This window comes from Nestor notabilis, unplaced genomic scaffold, assembly GCF_000696875.1.
Source record: "Nestor notabilis isolate BGI_N333 unplaced genomic scaffold, ASM69687v1 scaffold13452, whole genome shotgun sequence".
Classification (NCBI taxonomy): domain Eukaryota; kingdom Metazoa; phylum Chordata; class Aves; order Psittaciformes; family Psittacidae; genus Nestor; species Nestor notabilis.
This window is the reverse complement of record NW_009919801.1, coordinates 21157-42222: the sequence shown is the minus strand read 5'-3', so window position 1 is coordinate 42222 and position 21066 is coordinate 21157. Positions and strand designations below refer to the sequence as shown.

At 36.3% G+C, this 21066-nt stretch overlaps 1 protein-coding gene across 1 annotated transcript in view; it reads right to left on the bottom strand.

The window, feature by feature from the left end:
• Nucleotides 1-982: 982 nt before the first annotated feature.
• TTC33 (tetratricopeptide repeat domain 33) overlaps nt 983-21066 on the bottom strand; it is a 40863-nt gene continuing 20779 nt past the window's right edge. The window contains exons 2-4 of the mRNA XM_010010395.1: nt 19191-19272; nt 8880-9011; nt 983-1333 (exon numbers count right to left, since the gene is read on the bottom strand). Coding sequence (XP_010008697.1) covers nt 983-1333; nt 8880-9011; nt 19191-19272 — 565 coding nt within the window. The remainder of the gene's footprint in view (nt 1334-8879; nt 9012-19190; nt 19273-21066) is intronic.

Here is a 21066-nt window from a genome sequence, read left to right as displayed (position 1 = left end):
TTAACAAATCTCGTATATTACACCTCTAAGTTAACACAATGTGAATACTCACCACAGCACCCAAAATCCAAAAAGGATAAAAAGGAAGACTTGGGTAATGCTATCCTGAAGAATTGTTTCACTAAGAACATACTTCAAGTATCAGGTCATAAAAATTAGGAAAAACAAATTGACTCCTTTTATCAGATTAGCTTACTAGGAAATAAAAGCCTAAATATAATACATGTCAGACATACGTATTTCCAACTCCCACCATTTTACTTCTGATGATGTCTATAGCACAGCATTCAAGGCCAGTTTCAGTCTCAGATGAATGTTCTTTCTTCTGGTGAAACATTCAGTAATAACTAGCATTCAGGGCCCTGTCTGGTATAGCATTCCCTTTCATCTGATCAGAAAGTGTTTAACCCATACACCTATGAAAGCAACAGGAAAGTTTCCACTGATTTCATTTGACTACAAATAGGATACCGGATCTATCACACACACAAGCAAAATAACAACCCATTTCTGCTTCATAGGAAGCTTCCTCACAGAAAAGTAATCATAAAGAAAATACAGACTTTTGATAACAGAGAACAGTTCACACTTTATCTGGAACAAAAACAGTGTTAATGAATAAGGACTGAAATAGACTTTAAAAAAATCCATTTTTTTTCTCAATGAGTTTAAATAAAAGCTTATTAATTACTGAGACAATGTAGACATTAACTTGTAAAATTATGTAATTCGTACAGATGAAAACAGTTATTAAAATGTAGTTAAGCATTTTAACATTGTATTTGTTCGCAAACTCTTGGCTTTCTTCTCCAAAAATATGCATGAAATAACTCAGGTCACTGCTTTTTCAATTTACAAAGGTAAAGTAACTGCAACTCTTTAACTTTTGTAGGCTCTCACACTGCTTAAAAAACAAAACCAAAGGAAGCCCAATACAATAAATAACAGTAGTTCTTAAAGTATGGCAACCCATAAGGCTGCCCTATCGGGCTCTGATGAAAAGGGTTTCATCAGGAGTTGCAGGACAATCCTCTTTCTCAGTAACAGTTTCTACTGTGCCTGAAGCAGACACAATCACTACTGTTCTAGCTTCTGAAAGAGCTTTCTCCTTCTCCGCAATGGCAGCACAGACTGCCACAACTTCATCACTTTCGAAGTCATAGTCTGGGATTGATTCTTGTGCATGCTCTTTAACTTTTGCTAGTGTGTGCATGGCCTCAGTCTTTGTTGCCTTCTGCTGTTCGTATAGTTTTCTTGCCCAGGAAAGGTCCTCTTTCCATACTTCAGGGTTCATTGGAAAGATGTGTAAGGACACTTGGAAACTACGGATTGCCTAGAAACAGAATAGGGAAGAAACAAGGATTGGACACTTTAAAACCTACATATGTCATAACAAAAATTAACAACAACAAAATACTACAAATACATCATTCAAGCAAAGACAAAAGTGATTTTACTCCAGTCTTGACTGTCTGGAACAATCATACAATCATAAAATCACAGAATACCTAGGGTTGGAAAGGACCTTAAGATCACCTAGTTCCAACCCCCCTGCCATGAGCAGGGACACCACACACTAAACTATGTCACCCAAGGCTGTAAATTCAATAGCAGTGCCCAAGCAACTGGGCATACAATTGTCTGAAAGTACCAAGAATGAACAAATCTGGCAACAAGGGCACAAATAAGTCTTCACATGTCAAACATAATATTGGAATTAAAAAGGTAAAAGCAAGAATAATTTTTGTTTAGATGGTTTTCTATCCCACTTTTCTCCTATCATCAGTTGCATGGGAAAACAAAGGCAGACAGATATGGTTTAAAGAAATACAGAAAAGGACTGGGATTTCATGCATCACTAATATTGCTGCTTTCAAATTGGCATGTAGTCATATCACATACACACCTAGTACTACAGTAATCACAGCCCCTTGATAAGCACTTTCTGTGACAGGTTTGTGGTTGCAAACACACTTTGCTGAATGGACAAAAGTAGACAAACTAACTCCCAACAAAATAATCAACACAGAAATTGATAAGCATAAGAAAAATGTGACCATCTAACCCAGTAGATGTGATATTCAACAATAAGAAGAGATTGCTATAATACTGGAAAAATGCTAGACGAAGAATCTACGATGTATTGTATTTATAGTTACAGTCACAGCGAAAAGCTCCAGATTGATCCTATCTACTCAGACTTATGTGTATGTATGCACAGGCCTGTGTGTATTTCACATTTATGACTGTATGGTCAGTTGTGGAAATGACCACCTGAGTGAAAAAACTCTTGTGTGATGATGAACAGAAGCCTTCTTGTAGTGTGGGAAAACAGTGATGATACGGATTTGGATTGTATTTGGGAAAAGTTCTAGCAACTTACTTATGAAGACTTTAAAGATGTTTGAACAACCATCGAATGCCATATTGTATTGTAATTTATAAATACTTAAAGCATGCAAATCAATTTAAAAAATCAGAACTTTTCTTCTGCATTGACAGAAATTGCGAACTCATCTTTCTGCTGGCTCAGATTAATATATGAAATCTGTATGACGTGAACTCGGCAGACAAGAGATACGAATCAGATTTAAGAAATGCTGATTGTGCTATCAGTATTACTGCTGTTGTAATAGTCAGCCTTCCAGTTCCAGGAAAAAAAGTACTACTTTATGATTGGCTCACAGCCAGCTCTGAAGTGTATGAGTGTGCTGAACTTTAAACAGAAGGAGGAGTGAAGCATAATTCTTGCAACACAGGGTCATTTTATTCAACTTTGCTAGCTTTTAATTTCCAGTGATACATAAGCTACAAGTAAATATTAAATGCTCTTTTTTTGTATTTCTGTTGAAAACAAAATATAAACAAACACCATCTGCTCTCCATGAAAGATGTGCCCTAATTACAACCTGACTATATAGTTATGTATATGCACAATAAATAACATTCAACAGTAATCAAATACAAGATTACGTTTGTTAAGCTTAGAAACTGCTTTGTTGATTCATACAATAAAGCATAAAAAGATCATCTTTGTAAATCTATTAGGAAAAGAAGATTTTGTGTGACATTTTTAAAGTAATAAGATATTAAAAAGAAAGTAAATTTGAAATGTTGCAGAAGATCAGAGGGATTCATTTTGAAGCAGCAATGCAATACTGAAAAATACAGAACTGCAATCCACATAAAATTTTCTGTTGACACTGTAACAGCTTCCACTGCTATTAATTTCTATGAAGACAAAAGAAAAGAACAGTGCTACTTTTAATTCTCCCCAATGGAGATGTAAAACTTCAACTGTCAGTCTGGCACTATAGGAAAACGTAGTGGCACCAGATAAACTCAGCATTTCTAGCCTCATTTTAAAGGGCGCTCTGATCCTGAGAGACTCTGCAGGTAAGGACCACAGGACTTCTATAGGGAACAGTATTATAAAATCTCCTGCAAGATGCTCTTGCTTGCTGAATTACAGTATTTGAAGAATTTGTATTTTCAAAATATTTTACATTTCATCTCACTATAGGGTATTCTGTAGCAAACAATCTTTCATTTGTCCTGTGAGCAGAATCTTTTCTGCTGTTTTGCAGTCTTTCAATGTGAAGGGAAGTTTTGATCATACTACACCTTTTATAGCATGTTTCTGTAACATATGGACCTAGTAACTGCCGCTATGCAGTGACCCCTAAAAAAAGTAAGAGACCATTTTGAGAAGTCATGTAGTTCACACCTGCCCCCAAGGTTTGAATTAGGCCTTTATGTTACATCTGACAGTCACTATCTGACCTCGTTCAAAGGATGTCCATCAGTGAAGATATGTATACAACTACAGGTAATGTTTTTCTTTGTTTAATGTTCCCTAAATATGGATTTGTTTTAACAGCATCCAACATAATACTGGTAGATGAAAAGCCAGACATGACTGAACAATGTGCACTTGCAGTCCAGAAAGCCAAGTGTATCCTGGGCTGTGTTAAGTGATCAGGAGACCCAGGGTGGCGATTCTCCTGCTCCACTCTGCTCTCTCTTATTTCTTGTATTACTTACCATGAACATGAGTAATCTTTACAGAAACCTTTAACATAGAGACACTTGTGAAATTTCAGTATATTTAAAAACTTCTCATCACATTTTTTTAAAGAATAAATAAAAAACCTAATTCTTTCAGCTATTTTCACTCTAGTTTAATAGTTTATATGATATAATATGAATGATGTGTTATCTATTTGAACTCTGAACTGCAGAGAACTGATGCAGTGCAGATGAAGGTGCATCACCAGCAGGGGTGACTCAGCTCATGTTCTCCCTGTAGCACAGTGCCTAATTGATGGCTGGCAGGAGAGGCCAGAGGACATGTGCCTCAACCAAGTCAGTGGAGAATGCTCACAAGAACTAAGTATCCTCACCAGGGTCTGTTGTTACATATGAACCCAGAAGTATAGTACAAGATGAAGTCAGCAGGACAGAAATATGCCCTTGTCACAGTTTGTATTTTCTAAAGAAACGTCTTTTATCAAATCCTGATAAGTACGACAGTACCATTTAAAGCGTGACACAAAACCTGCAAATGGAATAACAAGAAATTCTAGGCCAAAATTATACAACAAATAGCAATTTTCAAAATCGCACTGCCTCTTTTTATGCACTTAAGAAGAATGGGTATCAACAATATTAAGATAATAATCATAGAATCACAGAATGGTTTGGGTTGGAATGGACCTTAAAGCTCATCTAGTTCCAACTCTGCTGCCTGTGCAGGGACACCTTCTGCTAGACCAGGTTGCTCCAAGCCCCATCCAACCTGGATGATAAAGTTAAATATTCCATCACTATAAAATAATACACACATTCTTTTGTGTTTATAAGGAAGATTAACACAGCAGCACAATTAAATATTTTAATCTCATCTAAATCTATAAAAAGAACACCTGCGTTATTTATCCCCTCAAGTTGACAGGAACACAACCTGAAGCACATATTTGACTGCTTTTCAGTGGAAATCCAACCATCAGTTTCCTTCTGATTACCAAAATCTGTTTCCACACACTTACATTAGTAACATTTGAAACATTCTCTCAACCTCAGAATTAATTAGCTGGATTCCAGTAAAATGTATTATTTCCTCTCTTTGCTAGCACATAACTGCCAGCATTACATAAAAGACTAGAACTATTTCCTTCAAGAGAAATAGAAGAAAGGGCTGATCTAAGAATTCACAGGATCAAGGCTTGATTCCTTCTACAAGATGCAGTGTCACACTTCAAGACTGCTAAACCACTAACTACTTAGTAACAATGCAGCAAACCACATCCTTCAGAACATCAAAAAAAAGCATGCACAACTGGTCTGTATTTACACATCTGCCCAGTTAACTTTGTCATCTTCAGTACTCCAGATTCAACACAGAGGCCCCAGCCCACATCAGGGTAGGCTTAAGTCACTGACTGGTTGAAGTTGGCAAGGACCTTCCAAGGTCATCTGGGCCAAACCCCTGTTCATCAAGCAGGGCCACTGGGAGCTGGTTGCCCATGACCATGTCCAGATGGCTTATGAACTTCTCCAAGATGGGAGACTCAGTCACTTTCAGTAGGTCTTTTATTTATTTTTTAATGCTGCTTTTCTTCATTTGTTTGGTTGGTTTGGTTTGTTTGCTTGTTTAATCAAAGTGTGGTGCTTACTCTGCCTCATGGGAGGAACTGTTCTAATGAAGATATCAGTGTGAAATTGTTATAGCTTGTTATCACCAGTACAGTAAATATCAGCTGTAAAAAATGTTCACAACTAGATGAGAGAAATATTTCAAGCCTGACTGCATTTCTACATTCCCACTGCAAAGTTTACTTGGGTGTGGTCTTGCAAATTGTTTTGTAGAAGGAATTTCTGCCTTTACAGAAACAAAAAGTTCTGCCTGCTCACATTGAAGGATTACCTCTGAACTACCTATTTAGTAAAGTTAGAAAAAAGAACAAACAGCTTTTCAAAAGCTAAATAAAAGGGGGCTAATTTATCTCACTCTTTCTGTCACAAGTTTGACAAAATCAAATCAAAACAAATCTTTCTTTGTTTGCAAGAAATTCATATATTACACAGCTTATAATATAAATTAGATTTGTATTTTAGACCTGGGAAACTTTGAGATTAAAATATAGTAAATTGTCTTTTCCCAAGAAAAGTGCATAATTTTATTGTGAAGTAATAAAAATATTTACAACAGAACATTTGGCAGGATGTGGGTAGTGAAGACAGGCACTGGTGGGGGACAAATGAAACAAACAGAAAAAGCTGCTCGTGAGAAGGGTACTAACTCCCAAATCTCAAATATTACTAAAAAGCCCTGACATTCATACTTTACTAAATTTTCTTTGTAAAAAGTACAATGCAGTGAAATATTAGCAAATAATGGTAATTAAACGCAAATAGGAAAAGGACAAGTATGACTTAGAACAGGACAATTATGACTTAGATCACTTGGTCAAGAAGCCTCCACAGGTTCAGTAATTATGAAAACATTCAACCTTAATTTAGTCTTAAAACACTCCTCGAGTCTTAACGTTTTCAGATTCCTTAAAAATTGTTTGGTTCAAAAATAAATAGTGAACATTAACTGAATTTTAGAGCAACTCTTGAACTTCTTCTCTGTATGTGAGAGCATATTCATCAGAAGGCAGTTCAATATGCCTTAAAGACAGAAAGGCAAAAAAGTAGAAACACCCAGTTCTAAAGCACTGAAGACACCAACAGGAGCATACTTACCCCTGCACTCCCTACTTGGAGACAAACAAAAACATTAAGAGAGCAAACTACCTGCTGGTAACTCCTTCTCCCTCTCTCTTCACAGATGGCAAGGTCAATATAACAATTACAGGAGCATCTATAGTAGCATCTTGTATCAGCTGAAAACAAGCTTTGATGAAAATCTCAGATTGTTCCCACTTAAAATGCCTTGGTTTGAATCACGGAATACTTTCAGACTACAAAAACTACATTCCTCTCTGATTAAGCTTGACAATGCACTCCAAAAGAACACCTGAAATGCTATTCTGAAGTAAACCAAATTAAATATAATGCGAACACTGGGTCTCCACCACTATTAACTCAGGACATCCACTCCTATATTTACTATGAGAGTGGTGAGACACTGGCACAGGCTGCCCACAGAAGCTGTGGCTGCCCCATGCCTGGCAGGGGTGTTGGATGGGGCTTGGAGCAACTTGGTCTAGTGGAAGGTGTCCCTGCCCATAGCAGGAGGTTGAAAACAGATAAGCTTTAAGGTCATTTCCAAACCAAACCATTCTGTGATTCTACCGGTGCGACGTGAATTGCCAATGTAGACAAAGGGTGAGCAGAGCTGGTAGTGTAACAAGTATGGGTATATCAGTATCTATAATTCACATGACATTAACTGTAGTATTTTTTGTAGAATAATTGGCATCAGTTACCTAGGATCCTTGCAGGAAATAAAACTTTGAATTTCCTGAGACTAATTCATTTAAAAATCCCAGGCACAATTTACAGTGACAATTTCAGACATTAAGGAAACAAAAAAAAAGATTTATAGTTTGTAGATCCAGACAGGAGAGACCATCTACTCTGATGTTCTACACCATAAAAGCTATGGAATGCCACTAGTTATGTAATTCAGATATGCATGGATTTATATGAAGTATTTCTAAATAGTTCATATTATGATACTGTATTAACATAAGGTAGCACACTACACATCTGCAACACACAGCTTTTTTCTTCTGTTACTCCCACAATCTGTTGGGTTTTTTGTTTGTGGGGTTTTTGTTTTTGGTGGGGTTTTTTTGTCTGGTTTGGTTCTTTTTAACTGCTCCTTACTACATTTTAAAAATAAACTGCTTTTTTCATGATCTGTTAGCCTCCCCCCCCCAAAAAAAAAAAAATCATAATTCTCTTTTTATTCTTGAAAATTTTCAGTCTAAACATTGTAACCTTGCAAAACCACTCCAAATTAATGACAAAGTTATTTCTATCACACCAGCACACAGCTAATTCTATTAGAAATAAAATAAAACCAGTATCTTTATCTGAAAGTTCATGATGAATCGTTTTTCTAATGGACTTTGTGGATGTGTCTGAATTTAAAGTTCACTTGCTATGTTTCCACACTGACTAGAAGAACATTATTATCCTAAATATCGGTTACATTATTTACAGGTGTATAGCCTGTAGGTGGAAGGTGATGTGATGTGATGTGGGGGAAAAGTCTCCGTTTGCATCATATCATGTCGCCAAGCCAGTGCCATGGCATGCAGGTGCAGCTAAAGATCCACTTGTGCTAATGCAGAGCATCATAGCCTTTTTGCTGTCTTATTAATAAAAGGAGCAACCTCAGCTACCACGTGGGGTCAAGGAGCTAGAGGAAATCATGAGTGAGCACACAGTTTACTGCACCTGAGGCAGGAAAGTGGGAGACTGAAAACAGGATACCAGAATTTTATTAACAGGTGTGTACAAAACTGAGCGAATATCAACTGGGACTTCACACTACCTTCATCTTCAAACTATGGTTAGCTTTGTGTTGTAGCAGTACAGTACCCAGAATGTAGTATGTGCAGTTATGTCAACGTAATTATTCTATTGCATAAAGCCACCACATAAATATAGTATATAACACAAAAGGCTTTGAGCGAGGCAGGTCTTCCACAAGCCCAGCAACAAAACCACACAGGAAACATTTGTGAAAAACAACAAAGTAGAATGAATACTGGAGATAAATAACAACATCATTTTCCTTGCCTGCTTTCAGGTTACGTAAGGATACACAGCTACTTTGATATTTCTGGACTTTCATTCTCTCACAAGCAATTCAGTGGAGGTGGTTTACAAGTTTAGCATATTAATGTTCATTTTCCTACCAGTGCTATCTCTCCTAATCCAAGCTGGGCACGTCCCAAAGTTTGCCAGGCATCCCAGGAACGTGGGTTTCTCTGGACAGCCATTTCTGCTGCATGCACTGCTGGGAACATTTCATGTAAAGACATCAGGACCTATGACAGTAAAAATAAAATAGGAGGAATAAGAATAAGCAAAATTGAAAACGATGCAAGTCTTCTGCAATTACCCAGGCAGCCATCATTGTTTCAATCACTAAGGACAGGTTCATCTTACCTAGCTTTTTCTAGTCTAAAAGTCAGTTGTCTAATTGCAGATAGTCACCCAGACTCACTCCATAGCCCACAAAAAGAAACAGGTATGCTAGAGGGTGATTCACCTGAACTATTTAAGCAACTCTATTAGAAGTAGATTAATTACTTCTGAAGGTGTCCCTCCCTCTCCCTTCCTCCCTACACTCTGTAAAACCCTACAAACCCTACACTCTATAAAATCGTAACAGAATACACTGAAGGACAAATACACTGAGAATTACACAAAATAAGCAAGCAAATATTGTTGAAAAACTTCTGGATTGTATTTTATCATTTTAATAGAAGACTGGAATCTACCAAATACAGTTGTAGTGCACATGATATAATTATAGAAACAATCCCTGTAATTCAGTATGGAAACAGCCCTTAACAATGACTGTTCTATTTGGAGAGTAAGCATTCTGCAATAGCAAAGCCTAACTTAGACATGAAGTCACCTACATTAAAATAAAAGTGGTTTCCGAATGTGGAAATATCTTTTACTCAGTGGTACAGGTTAATGTCAGCCTGTTACCATAGTATTCCACTCCTTGCATTGAATCTCTATAACCAAGCCTATAAATCATAGTTAACAATATGTAACATGGCTCAAAGCTTGCCTTATTTTTCCAAGACCACCGTGAGATTGGCACGTTACCTGAAGACCTGCATCAGTCTGAGATCATGATTTCAGACACCCACATGCTATGGTGATAGATACCAGTATAAGAAACAAACGACAACTGCATTCCTACAGTATGATGAGAACGTCAACCACAAGAGTAAGACTCATGTGTGGGCAACCACTTTCATTGCAGTTGACCCACAAGTTTGATGAATAATATTAGACAGAACATATTAGAACTACTGCTGAAGTACAAAAAGCATTTATTTAATCTCACTGTTCTACAATATATTAATTAGAGCATGGAGTAGAGGAAGAATCAAATACAATGATCTTCAGTATTTACTTTAATTAACAAAGTACTTGCACAGCACTGGAGTGAGAACAGTATTAAAAAAAAAAAAAAAAAAAATCCAGATTTTCTTGTAAAAGGATACCATATAATGCTGTTTTATTCACAGTTACTGAGACACTGTCACTTTCATACAATGATTGGCTTAGTAAGACTAAATTAGTAAAACTAAATTTTTCTAGACTAGTCCTATGGCTTTTCTCCAATTCCATGTAATAGGCTGTACATGGGAATTTAGAAGTACCTAAAAACCTTTAAAAAATAACCTACAGCTTTATGTCACGTCATTTTCCCTTTTTTCCTTAACAGTTCTCAAAGACTGTGCTTTGTAAGCAAAGACTGTAATGAATACCACCAATTTTTCCAAAACTTTCAGTTCAACTGCATTTTTGTGTGCAGTTTTCTCTTACCTACAGCAGATGTGTGAATTGAATCAAGCTGTTACCAGTGGAGAGGTGCATATCTTATCAAAATTAAGTGATTCAGCAAATATCAGCTAACTTTTACATTAATCTCTTAATATATTTATTCTTACAAGAGGAAACCAATCCAAGTATACACTCGCCTAAACATTTTTGTGCATCCTGAGTATTCAGTATTTCCTACCAGCACACAATTCCAAAACATCTACGTAAGTATTTGCGAAATCTTTTGTAGTTCCTTATTATTTTTACTGCTTTGTTTACTGAACTGTGACCTCACTAATAAAAGACAATTATTCCACTTTCATCTATTTATGACTATTGTGTGAACTAATTTAGACAGCAGCTTTGAAAATGCTCTTCCAGATCCTGGTGGTAATTACAGTGCTTCTACTAACTACAGCATCAGTTTCTCAAGGTACATTGAAACAAATACAGATCTGAATGTATACGTGTTTTGATCAGCCCAGGTGGTTTTTTTTTCAGTTATTGAAAAAATGACTCAGTTATACCTAACAAAAATCCACAATCATACTTCTAATTCCATAGACAACATTTAATGTACAACATATACTTCAGTATTTCTGAATACTTTAATAATAGAATAATCTTGAGTTCTGCATGACAATACAAGGTATAAGGCTTATTTTCAACGATGCAACTACTCTTAAATACTACTTTCACTGCATTTCAGACCTTGCGTAACTCATCACTAGTTTAAACATATCTAGAACTGAACTTGCCTCCTTCCCAAATCATCTTACTTTCCTTTATCTGTAGTGCTGTCATTATCATGACAGCATCATTTTTAATTTTGTCTTCCTTCACATAAATTTAATCTATATTTATTGATGCCTTGTATAAATGCAAGGTTATTTTGCTATCTGCAGAACTCTTTTCATTGTCTTGATTTATATTCTTTTTATTGTTGGCTTCCATGATCCTTACATATCACACCATGATGGACCGAAGTCCATTTAATTTAATAAAAAAGACACTCATTGGGTGTCTTAACTTTTCAAAGTCTTGATCCCACTTTCTACTGTATACAACTTGATTTTCTCCTCTCGTTTTAAGAATCTATATTATTTTTTTCCTTTTGAATAAGTTACTCTTATTTGCTCCACCATGGCATGAGCATAATGGTCTATTTTTCAGCTTCTTAAAAGACGCCACCAGGTCTTTCATTTCAGGCCATATGCTAGAAATACTTCAGCTGACTGAAAAACTACTGTCTTTTCACTCAGACGTGTGAGTGAAACATGAATCTGGAAGCCAGCAACACTCCCTACACCCAATCAAGAGCAAAATTCTGGTTGCTATTTTTACCTTTGTTCAATTTTATCCCATTGTCACAGTAATTTATTTTCTTTATAAGCTTGTTTACACTTAGACATTTAACTTCAGTAACTGTTTTGAAACAGTATTCTGTAGAAAATAAAATAAATAGAACACACCCTAAGGGCTGCCTCCAAAATAAGCATGTGCATTGATTTGGTTGAAATCCCTTCAAGAGAGTATAGCGAACTCCTCTGTGTGGGGAGTGTTCCTTGTTGGGAGCTCTACTGTACTTATTACAACAAACTTGTGACCCTCTTTTAATCCTTTATGGACTACTTCAGTACAGTTGACTTTAAATGACAAACTACCATCAGCACAAGTCCAGACCTGCATCTAATTACTTTATCTCTTCAGTAACCAGTAACATTGTGCAATCTCTTTTGATTCAAGTTACTTTTACACTTATTTCAATGTGGTTTTAGAGTTTGGGGGTTTTTTGACAGCAGAGTTGTCACCCTTTGCTACTTACTTCCCACAAAACATTCAGATTACTAGTAAAAAGAGGAACAAGCAGGTATTATTCTAAAAAGGTCACAAACCATAATAATGGAGTTCTCAAACATAGTATTTCTTTTTTTAAACAGATCATAGAATAGTTTGGGTTTGAAAGGACCTTAAGATCATCTAGTTCCAACCCCCCTGCCATGGGCAGGGATACCTCACACTAAATCATGTCACCTCAAGCTCTATCCAACCTGGCCTTGAACACCGCCAGGGATGGAGCATTTACTACTTCTTTGGGCAACCCATTCCAGTGCCTCACCACCCTCACTGTAAAGAACTTCTTCCTTATGTCTAATCTAAACTTCCCCTATTTCAATTTGAACCCACTGCCCCTTGTCCTGTCACTACAGTCCCTAACGAAGAATCCCTGTCCCGCATCCTTGTAGGCCCCCTTCAGACACTGGAAGGCTGCTATGAGGTCTCCACGCAGACTTCTCTTCTCCAGGCTGAACAGACCCAACTATCTCAGCCTGTAGATGACTATCTTAAGTCAAATGCAGACAAATTTAGAAATATGTTGCATCACTGACACTGAAGAGCACACCCAACGTTTAGTTTTTAGAGAAACTAATTCAGTTGCATTAGGGTACTTTCAACAACCAGATAAATAGCATGATGCTTCACAGGGGAATGTTATCACTGAATGCTCAATTTAAATCCCTCTTCCTCAATGTTTTAACATCAACATAGATTCTTTAGATAGTCATACATTCAGAAAAATGAACAAAAATAATCTTGTCATTTGAATGTATGAAGATATTAAGCTTTTACTGATCAAAATTATGCTGGGGAAAACCGTAAGAGACAATCTTACCAGCAAAACAGGTCTTTAATCTATTTTGAAGCAAGCTATTACAGAAAAGGAATATTTTGTCAGAATCACCCAAGGTAAAGATGAGGATGTGTGCATTTGCTTATGAACACCTTTTAAGAGCTGACACCTTTAAGATTCTTTTCCTTTCCTCTTGCTCTCAAATAAATTTCTCGGATTAATTTTCTTTTGGCATCTTCATTAGCAGGATGGCACTCAAGTTTCACAGTTAAGTAATCTCACTTAATACTTATTTTCCAATTATACTGATAACTCTTCATTAGAAAACATTCTTAAAACTAATCAAAGAATTAGAAAAAAATCCTACAAAGCAGAAAAAACATCTTAAGACTCTCATGCACATACATACTAAAAATTACTGAGGTAACTGTCTTACAAAGATGTTCACTAGGTAGATTTTCAGAACTTACTCTATTCCAACACAGATTTACCATCATCACATGCATTAAAACAAAGAATGTATGTGTTACTATGGCAACTTAGTCTAATAAACCTAGCTTAAAAAAAACCCCACAAAACAGATTAGAAGAATTATAATAACTCAGTGTCAAAAAACCCAATTAAACATAGCAACTGTCATCAAGAGACTGACCAAGTATTAAAAATCCAGGCAGCAGAATGACCCACCCAGTCCTGGCCATGATATTTTTGGAAGTGTTATGAATCTGAGTAAATCCTGGGTGTAGATGAGCTCACTGGCTTGAAGCTGAATCACTATATATAGATACATTCCAAGTCCAGTGAAACTGACCCAGTTCCTTCTTCCACCCAGAAACCCATTTCAAAACACTGATGCATAAAAATCTTCCTACCCATAAGCAGTTTACATTTATCCATGCTGTAAAGCAAATACCATTGTACCACAAAGTAATGCTTTTACTATGTAGCAGCAGTGATGGGTAGCAGTTGGTATTACTTATTCACTGAGTTAAAGATTAAGAAAACTTTAGAAGAGGGGAAATGGAATGATTTGAATGAGCATGATGGGTCCTGTTCAACCAATGCAAATTGAGGATGCAAGATTGTATAGAAACAAGATCCTCAGACAACAGATGACAAATATCCAAAAAGCTTACTGAATGGAGGTAAACCTGACTTTTATTTATATTTACTTGTTTCTATAAATATCTATGAACAATTGTATTGTGTACTTCAGGAATCCTGCCATAGTTGCACAGTGTGTTTGACAATGTTATCTGAGATCTGAAGTGGAAGTACCACTGGATGAGCAACATGAACGAGGGAATTCTCAGGAGTGGTGCGGAATAGCAGAGTGCCCAATTCGCAAGAGAATTTGTTAACTATATATTTGTTTATATATCTCATAATGTAGTAAGTCCTTTGGTATCTCTCTTCATCCAAGAAGGAGTCCCACATGGTCTAGCATACAAACATTCAGATCCTAATTCCAAGAATTTCTCAAGCATCTTCCTCCATCTTTGTAATTCAAAGCAGCAATAAAATAATCCAGTCAATGTTTAAGAAACCTAACCTACAATGAATTTCAATCAGTTTTATGGACTGTATTAATATACGTAGATTTTTTTTCTCTTTCGCATATACTTATGATACAACTTATCTAATACTGGAATCAATATTAGGCTGTTCTTTGGGTACTGGGGGGCTTAAACTTCTTGGATTCTTTTTTCTTTTGTTTGGGTTTTGGGGTGGTTTTCGTTTTTTTTTGTTTGATTTTGTGTGTGTGTGTATGTGTGTGTTTTGTTTGTTTTCAACAAAAATATAGACATGAAGTGCTTGCATAAACATTGCATTTACTTACCAATCATTGTTCTTTCAATGGGGGAGCCATTTTGGCTGGTAATAGAGTGTCAAATATATACACTGAAACATTGTGCATGCAAAGAACAGTATTAGGTGCATCCTTAACCTCTTCACACGCCATACTAATCTGTTTTTAAATGGATCAAAAAGTAGCTGAGTGCAATGGAAAATAAAATCCCATCAACTTTTATGAGTTTCTGAAGCAGTTGAGCAATTCCACAATTCCCATATGTTTTTCTGGAAAAACACTTACTGCAAGTGTCATTGACAACTAGGAACTTTAAACGCTATTTCCGTTCTTCAGAAACACTGACAGACGTATGTTCTCCATCTGTTAAAATACAGATCTTTAAGAACTTACCAGAAGTATTTACAGATTCCTACTGTGTCACCAGCATATTTATCTGAGCTCCATATGAAACAACGGAGTATTTAAAATGTTAAGTTTGCTGCTGAGAAAGGAAATACTGATGAATTGGAAAGCTGCTACATAACCCAACATAAGATTATCACAATCAATGTAACAGGACATACAGATATTCAAGCCTGTGCAAAACACTCCACTCAATGTTAATTCTCAAAAGATATTACTTCAGGAGAAAACTTATCCTCACTGAAAGAAAATTAGTATAGACCATAAAGAATCTCCGCATATCACTCAAAATCATTCTTAACATGAATCACCTCCTCTAGTGACTCACATTCCAAGACATGCAGATTTTCATAGGCCCAGTGCTTCTCAAGCCCTTGCTGAAGTTGGTGTACAGTCCTCCCAGATCTGGAACTACCCAAAGTTTCTCATTTAGCTACAAAATATTTGCTGCAGTATTTGTGCTAGTATGCTGGATTGGAATAACACAGTCAGCTCTAAGACAGTATCATTTAAATATTAACCACAATATTTTTTTAATTAATTACATATTCCTATTTTGGCAAAAATGGATTTTTACAGCTCACATCAGTGCCTTTAAAAGTAGAAAGGTATCAAATTGCACATTATACTAACCAGCTTCCAGTAAGCATAAGTCATACTGTAAAAAGACATCTGTAATAATTATTTGCGTGTACTAGAAAGATGTTACCAATTTAAAGATTAGAGGATTTGTTGACATGATTCAAGAAGTTATTTTATAAATGCATATTTTTTACACAAACTCTTCTTGTGTTCTCATTCGCGGTGTAATAGAAGTGTTACGCAATATCAGAAAGTGAAACTAAAAAGAAACAGGCCAGCTGCCCAGAACTGCTCTTCAGGAAAGGAAGCAAGAGCACCATGGAAGAAGAGGCCTGGGTCCCTTTATTCTTGCAGCTGTCATTAATCCCCAGTGGTTTCATTAAACAGGCAAAAATACCTTACAAGACAACTCAGAGTCACACAGCTGGCTCCTCAGCTCAGCTCCAACTCACCTTTGCCATTTAGCTGAAACACAGGGAATGGGGTGCCAAGTAAGCAATCACCTCTCAGTATTAGGTATTGCAGCTGGAGCACCGATTGAAGGATGTTGTAGTGAGCATCCATTTGGATAAGTCACTGCATCATAATTTGGATCCTGGTAAGATAACATTATTCCCTGTTCGCCTGTTATTTCCACTGTGAAAATATTTTAGTATAATTTCAATTAAATAGAGTACTTTTGGAAAGCTGGTTTAATTCCTGCATGCACATAAGATTACAATAAATAGCTGTTACAAGAGAGCTATTCATTAATTCATCCCACTAACTGTCCTTTTCAACAGTTTTCTCTTGACTTTAAGCTATAATATGTATAAATATATATATATAATTTCTAAACACAAAGTAAGGGCTGCTTCAAAACCACCCTGTGTCAAGAAGCCAGCATCAGAGCACATGAACCGTTTCTTCCCAAACTAGAAGAAATCCCATTAGGTGTTCTGTTTTATTCAAACAGAGTTTTAAAAATAAATAAATAAATAAATTACAGGACTATTTTTACATCTTAGCAGAATTTCTTTACTACTGGAGTTAAAAATTAAACATACAAATGAACAGCTACATAGGTTAACCACCTCTACAGCATCCTAGAAAGTTGCTAATTAAAGCAGAATTGTATTATTCTGTCTCTTGCAATAATGCATAATTAAAGATTTGGAACTCCTTGATACAGCTCTGCAGATGCTAAATGTTCAGATGACAGCAGATAGCAATGAGACAAATTTGTTGAAGAAATGTCTTTCAAGCACTTCTAAACACAGAGAAGTCCCAGGGCCAAAGCTTGCTAAAGGCTGGGAAAAGTATCGTGAGGGGAGTACTGCTGCAGGCTCATACCATTTATACGAGCCTTTATGTCTTGATGACAGCCATTCACTGCTGGAAGTTGTCAGGATACTGTGCTAGACAGCTCTTTCATTTAAGCTAGTGTTGATGTAAAAGCATCCAAATAAAAGTAAATATTTAATGGAGGTCTACATGTTTATGATGTTTTGTTACCATAGAAGTATGTAGGAGTCAAGCACCTAAATCATATACGACATCTGTTAATACTAGTACGCAATCTAAGTAACATACAGATCTGATCCTAAGTGTGCCCAAGCTAAAAGAAAGTACCACTGCAGAATTTCCAAAAGGTCTATGGACATACCTGCCTCCGGTTTTAGAAGTTAGGAAGAAATAACTGGCTACAAATCTAACTTTGGGAGAAAATGGGGAGAATAAATGCTCACTTTTCAGCATCATGTAGGGTATGGAATGAGAGGAATGCACTAGAAAAATTCAGCAGTTTAAAGTAAAACCAATAAATTATTGCATCTTCTTGCCAACACCATTCAAATTAATAAACTAAGTCAGAAATCAACACTTCATAGACACCGCTCCCTGAGTTTTTCCTTATACAGCCTATCAGGATCCCTTACACACATACGATATGTTGACAAAGAAATCCAGCAATACAGTTCTCCCAGAATAACTCAGGAAGAAAAACCTTTAAAGCCACAAATTATTTCTCAAACCAAATGCAAACCCAACTAAGATCTAAACTTTCTGCAGCTATACAAAACAAATGCCTCCTTCAGCATTTCTGCATTGAAATGAGCTGGTGATTATTCACACAATCCCTTTGCAGTATCAAAATTTCTTCACAGACAACATGACTGTGAGGTGAAGAGGGGATGTGACAGCATCCAGGACAAAAAAAAAGAGTTGTTACCACACCTTTGGTTTGGGGGTAGTTGGGATTTGGGAGGGTTATTTTGGGATGGGGGCGTGGTGGTGTTTTGGGTTTTTATATGAGAAAAGAAAAATTACAGAAACAACGATTTTAAACCTAAGCAATATAGTGAGCTTCCTAGAAGTTACTAACACCATTTTATTTTTCTTTTCCTTTCTCTTTCTCCTACCTTTAAAAAAAAATTTTTCAGCCACGTCTTGAGTAGCTACCATCCTAAAAATAGTTTTTCCCCATTCTGATCTGCCCATTTGGTTGAAAGAAACCATACATTTCTTGTTCTCATCCTCGATTCAAATTAAAACTATTTTTGCAGAAGTGCATTTTTATTTAATACAGAAAAACAATACATATTTTTGTATCTTTGCATACAGATGGAGACAAAAGCTTCCCAATCCAAACAAAATAATGGATCCTTGCACTTTTCCCATCTAAACCATGCAAAGACACACTGAAATTACAAGCTGGTCTCATCACTTCAGTGAGGCGTTGACAACTGCAAGCTTTTTTCCTCAGCTTTAAAATAAAGGCCCTGATGAATTGACATCACAAGTATACCCTGTTTAATGCTCTTTTCCAAAACTACTACAATGTAACACTAAATATGAAAACAGAACAGAGCATATCTTTTGCATACGGTATCCTTGTTTAATGTTCACAGTATTAAACCAACTCTAGAAAGAGCAGCCAGATTTTTAATGGTCAAATTCACTAATCTATTACAGTCAGGTTCTCCTTGCTCCTCCCAATGCAATTTTTAAATATTCCAGTTACTTGTTCCACATTGTAACATCCTAATTCCTGTCCTAACAAAGATGTTGTTTATTGTGATTGGCTGGGATAACATCATTATTTTAACTGCTGCTAAAAGATACCTAAAAGATAGGGTTGGGAAAAATGAAAGACCTAAAGTGTTCTGTATTTTATGTGCACAACCACTGCACAATTTTGCATGGCATTTGTTCACAAGCACAGTTACCTGAGTGTTTTACATGCTTTACCTGAGATTTCATTTCATAAAGCGTAGCATCCTCTGGAGTTAACTGAAGTGCTTCATCCCACTTCTTAATAGCCTCTCGGTACCTGTAGTTAAAACAGTATTACAGTCTCACTACATTAAAAGATACTAGATATTTCAATTTATATCCTGACATTATGCCATGTGACGAAGTGCCATGGCATCTCATTAGCATTAATGATTTTTCTAACCACTTTCCTATTAAGATATGCCTAACTCTTTCTAGGAACTACCTATTTGTTCTTTTGACCAAACGGATGTTAAGTACTACTATACAACTGGCCTCAAATGAATTTATAAGTCAACATATGAAACGTACGACAAAGCAATGACTCAAAACTAGAAATTCTGAACTGAATCTAATTCCTAACATTGTCAAAATCACCTTTAGTCAGGCATAAAGAAATTCAATCTGAGCCCAAGACACCTTCCTACAGTTGTAATTTAAAATGCTTTTTCAGTCTAAAAAGGCTAAAACATACAATTTACTTTCCTGCATTTCTGTACTGTAAGATACTGAAGACATCTGAGTAACTTTCGTATGTAAGTACAAAAAGAAAGTTGAAAGTAAAAAGCTATTTTGAAGTCACTCAACTTTGGAAAGGCATACAGTAGCTTCATAATATGTTAACCTTCTCTAGAAAACAGAAGAGATGAGTTGACCAGAACAATAAAAAGCAAGTTTCTGTCTTGAATCAAGAAGTAAAAATTGCAAATGTATTAACAGTTTTGAACCAAACTGAAAAATTTTAACAGCAGAGTAAGATGCAGTTACAGCACTGCAGTCTTTCAACTCTACAGGTGGCTCCAGGTTAACATTAGTGAGTCTGTGCAATGACACGTTGTCTGAATCTGTTCCAAAATCCACCTATGTTATAAAAATAGGAGTGCCTACATGTTCCATATTAATTTCACTGCAAAGGCATGAAAACAATTACTGCTGATAGACAGACACATTGCAATTTTAATAAACTGATAAATTTTCCCAGAATCTTCATATGGAAACAGGTTTTATCTTCCCCTACTCTCCATTCTTCCTTCCCCTCCCCATTTTTCAGTCCTCTGGTTTGTATGATGCTTCCAGGTTTTCCCGAGCAGAGACATGAAGACTTCAAAAGCTTCTGAACCAATCGGGAACAGAAGAATAGATTGGAAAATCAATGCAACTGAAGTCAAACTCTCATTGTGATTCAGGTGTTACTAGTTTGTAAATGACACTGGTAAGTATGATGTTTAATTTGAGCGCTAAGCAAAGGATGTTCCAATAAGTTTTCACATTTCCTCAAAGTTTAGCCACCAGATGTTTAATTTGAGCGCTAAGCAAAGGATGTTCCAATAAGTTTTCACATTTCCTCAAAGTTTAGCCACCAGCTGTGCATGTCATCTCAGTTCCTTCCCCATGCGCAAGTGTTCACACCATGTTTTCTACGTATGTCAGTAGAAGCCTTAAGCTTCTTTAGTCATTTAGTTACCAAGAACTACTTTTTAAGTAGTATATTATAATTCTGTTCAAGACCTAGCATGAACACAGCACAATAAAACCTACATGAGTAATGGAAATCCTCAGCTCAGTTAGGTAGTGTCCTGGCCATGCAGCAAGGTGCAATGTTGTGAGTGTACCAAAAGAGTTTAGAAATAGACAATTTTGAAAAACAGAGCAAATACAGTAACAACTTCAGTAACCAGAAAGGAAGGAACAACACTGTCATTCTGCAAATAGAAAGACAAAAGATGCATTTCAGGAATCTTCACTTTTACTTCAACAGCAGAGACATCATAGCTCCAAGCGTCAGTCTGAATTAGATAAAATTTCCTAGCTAGAACATGATACCTCTGAAGGGAGAGACAAATATAAGCAA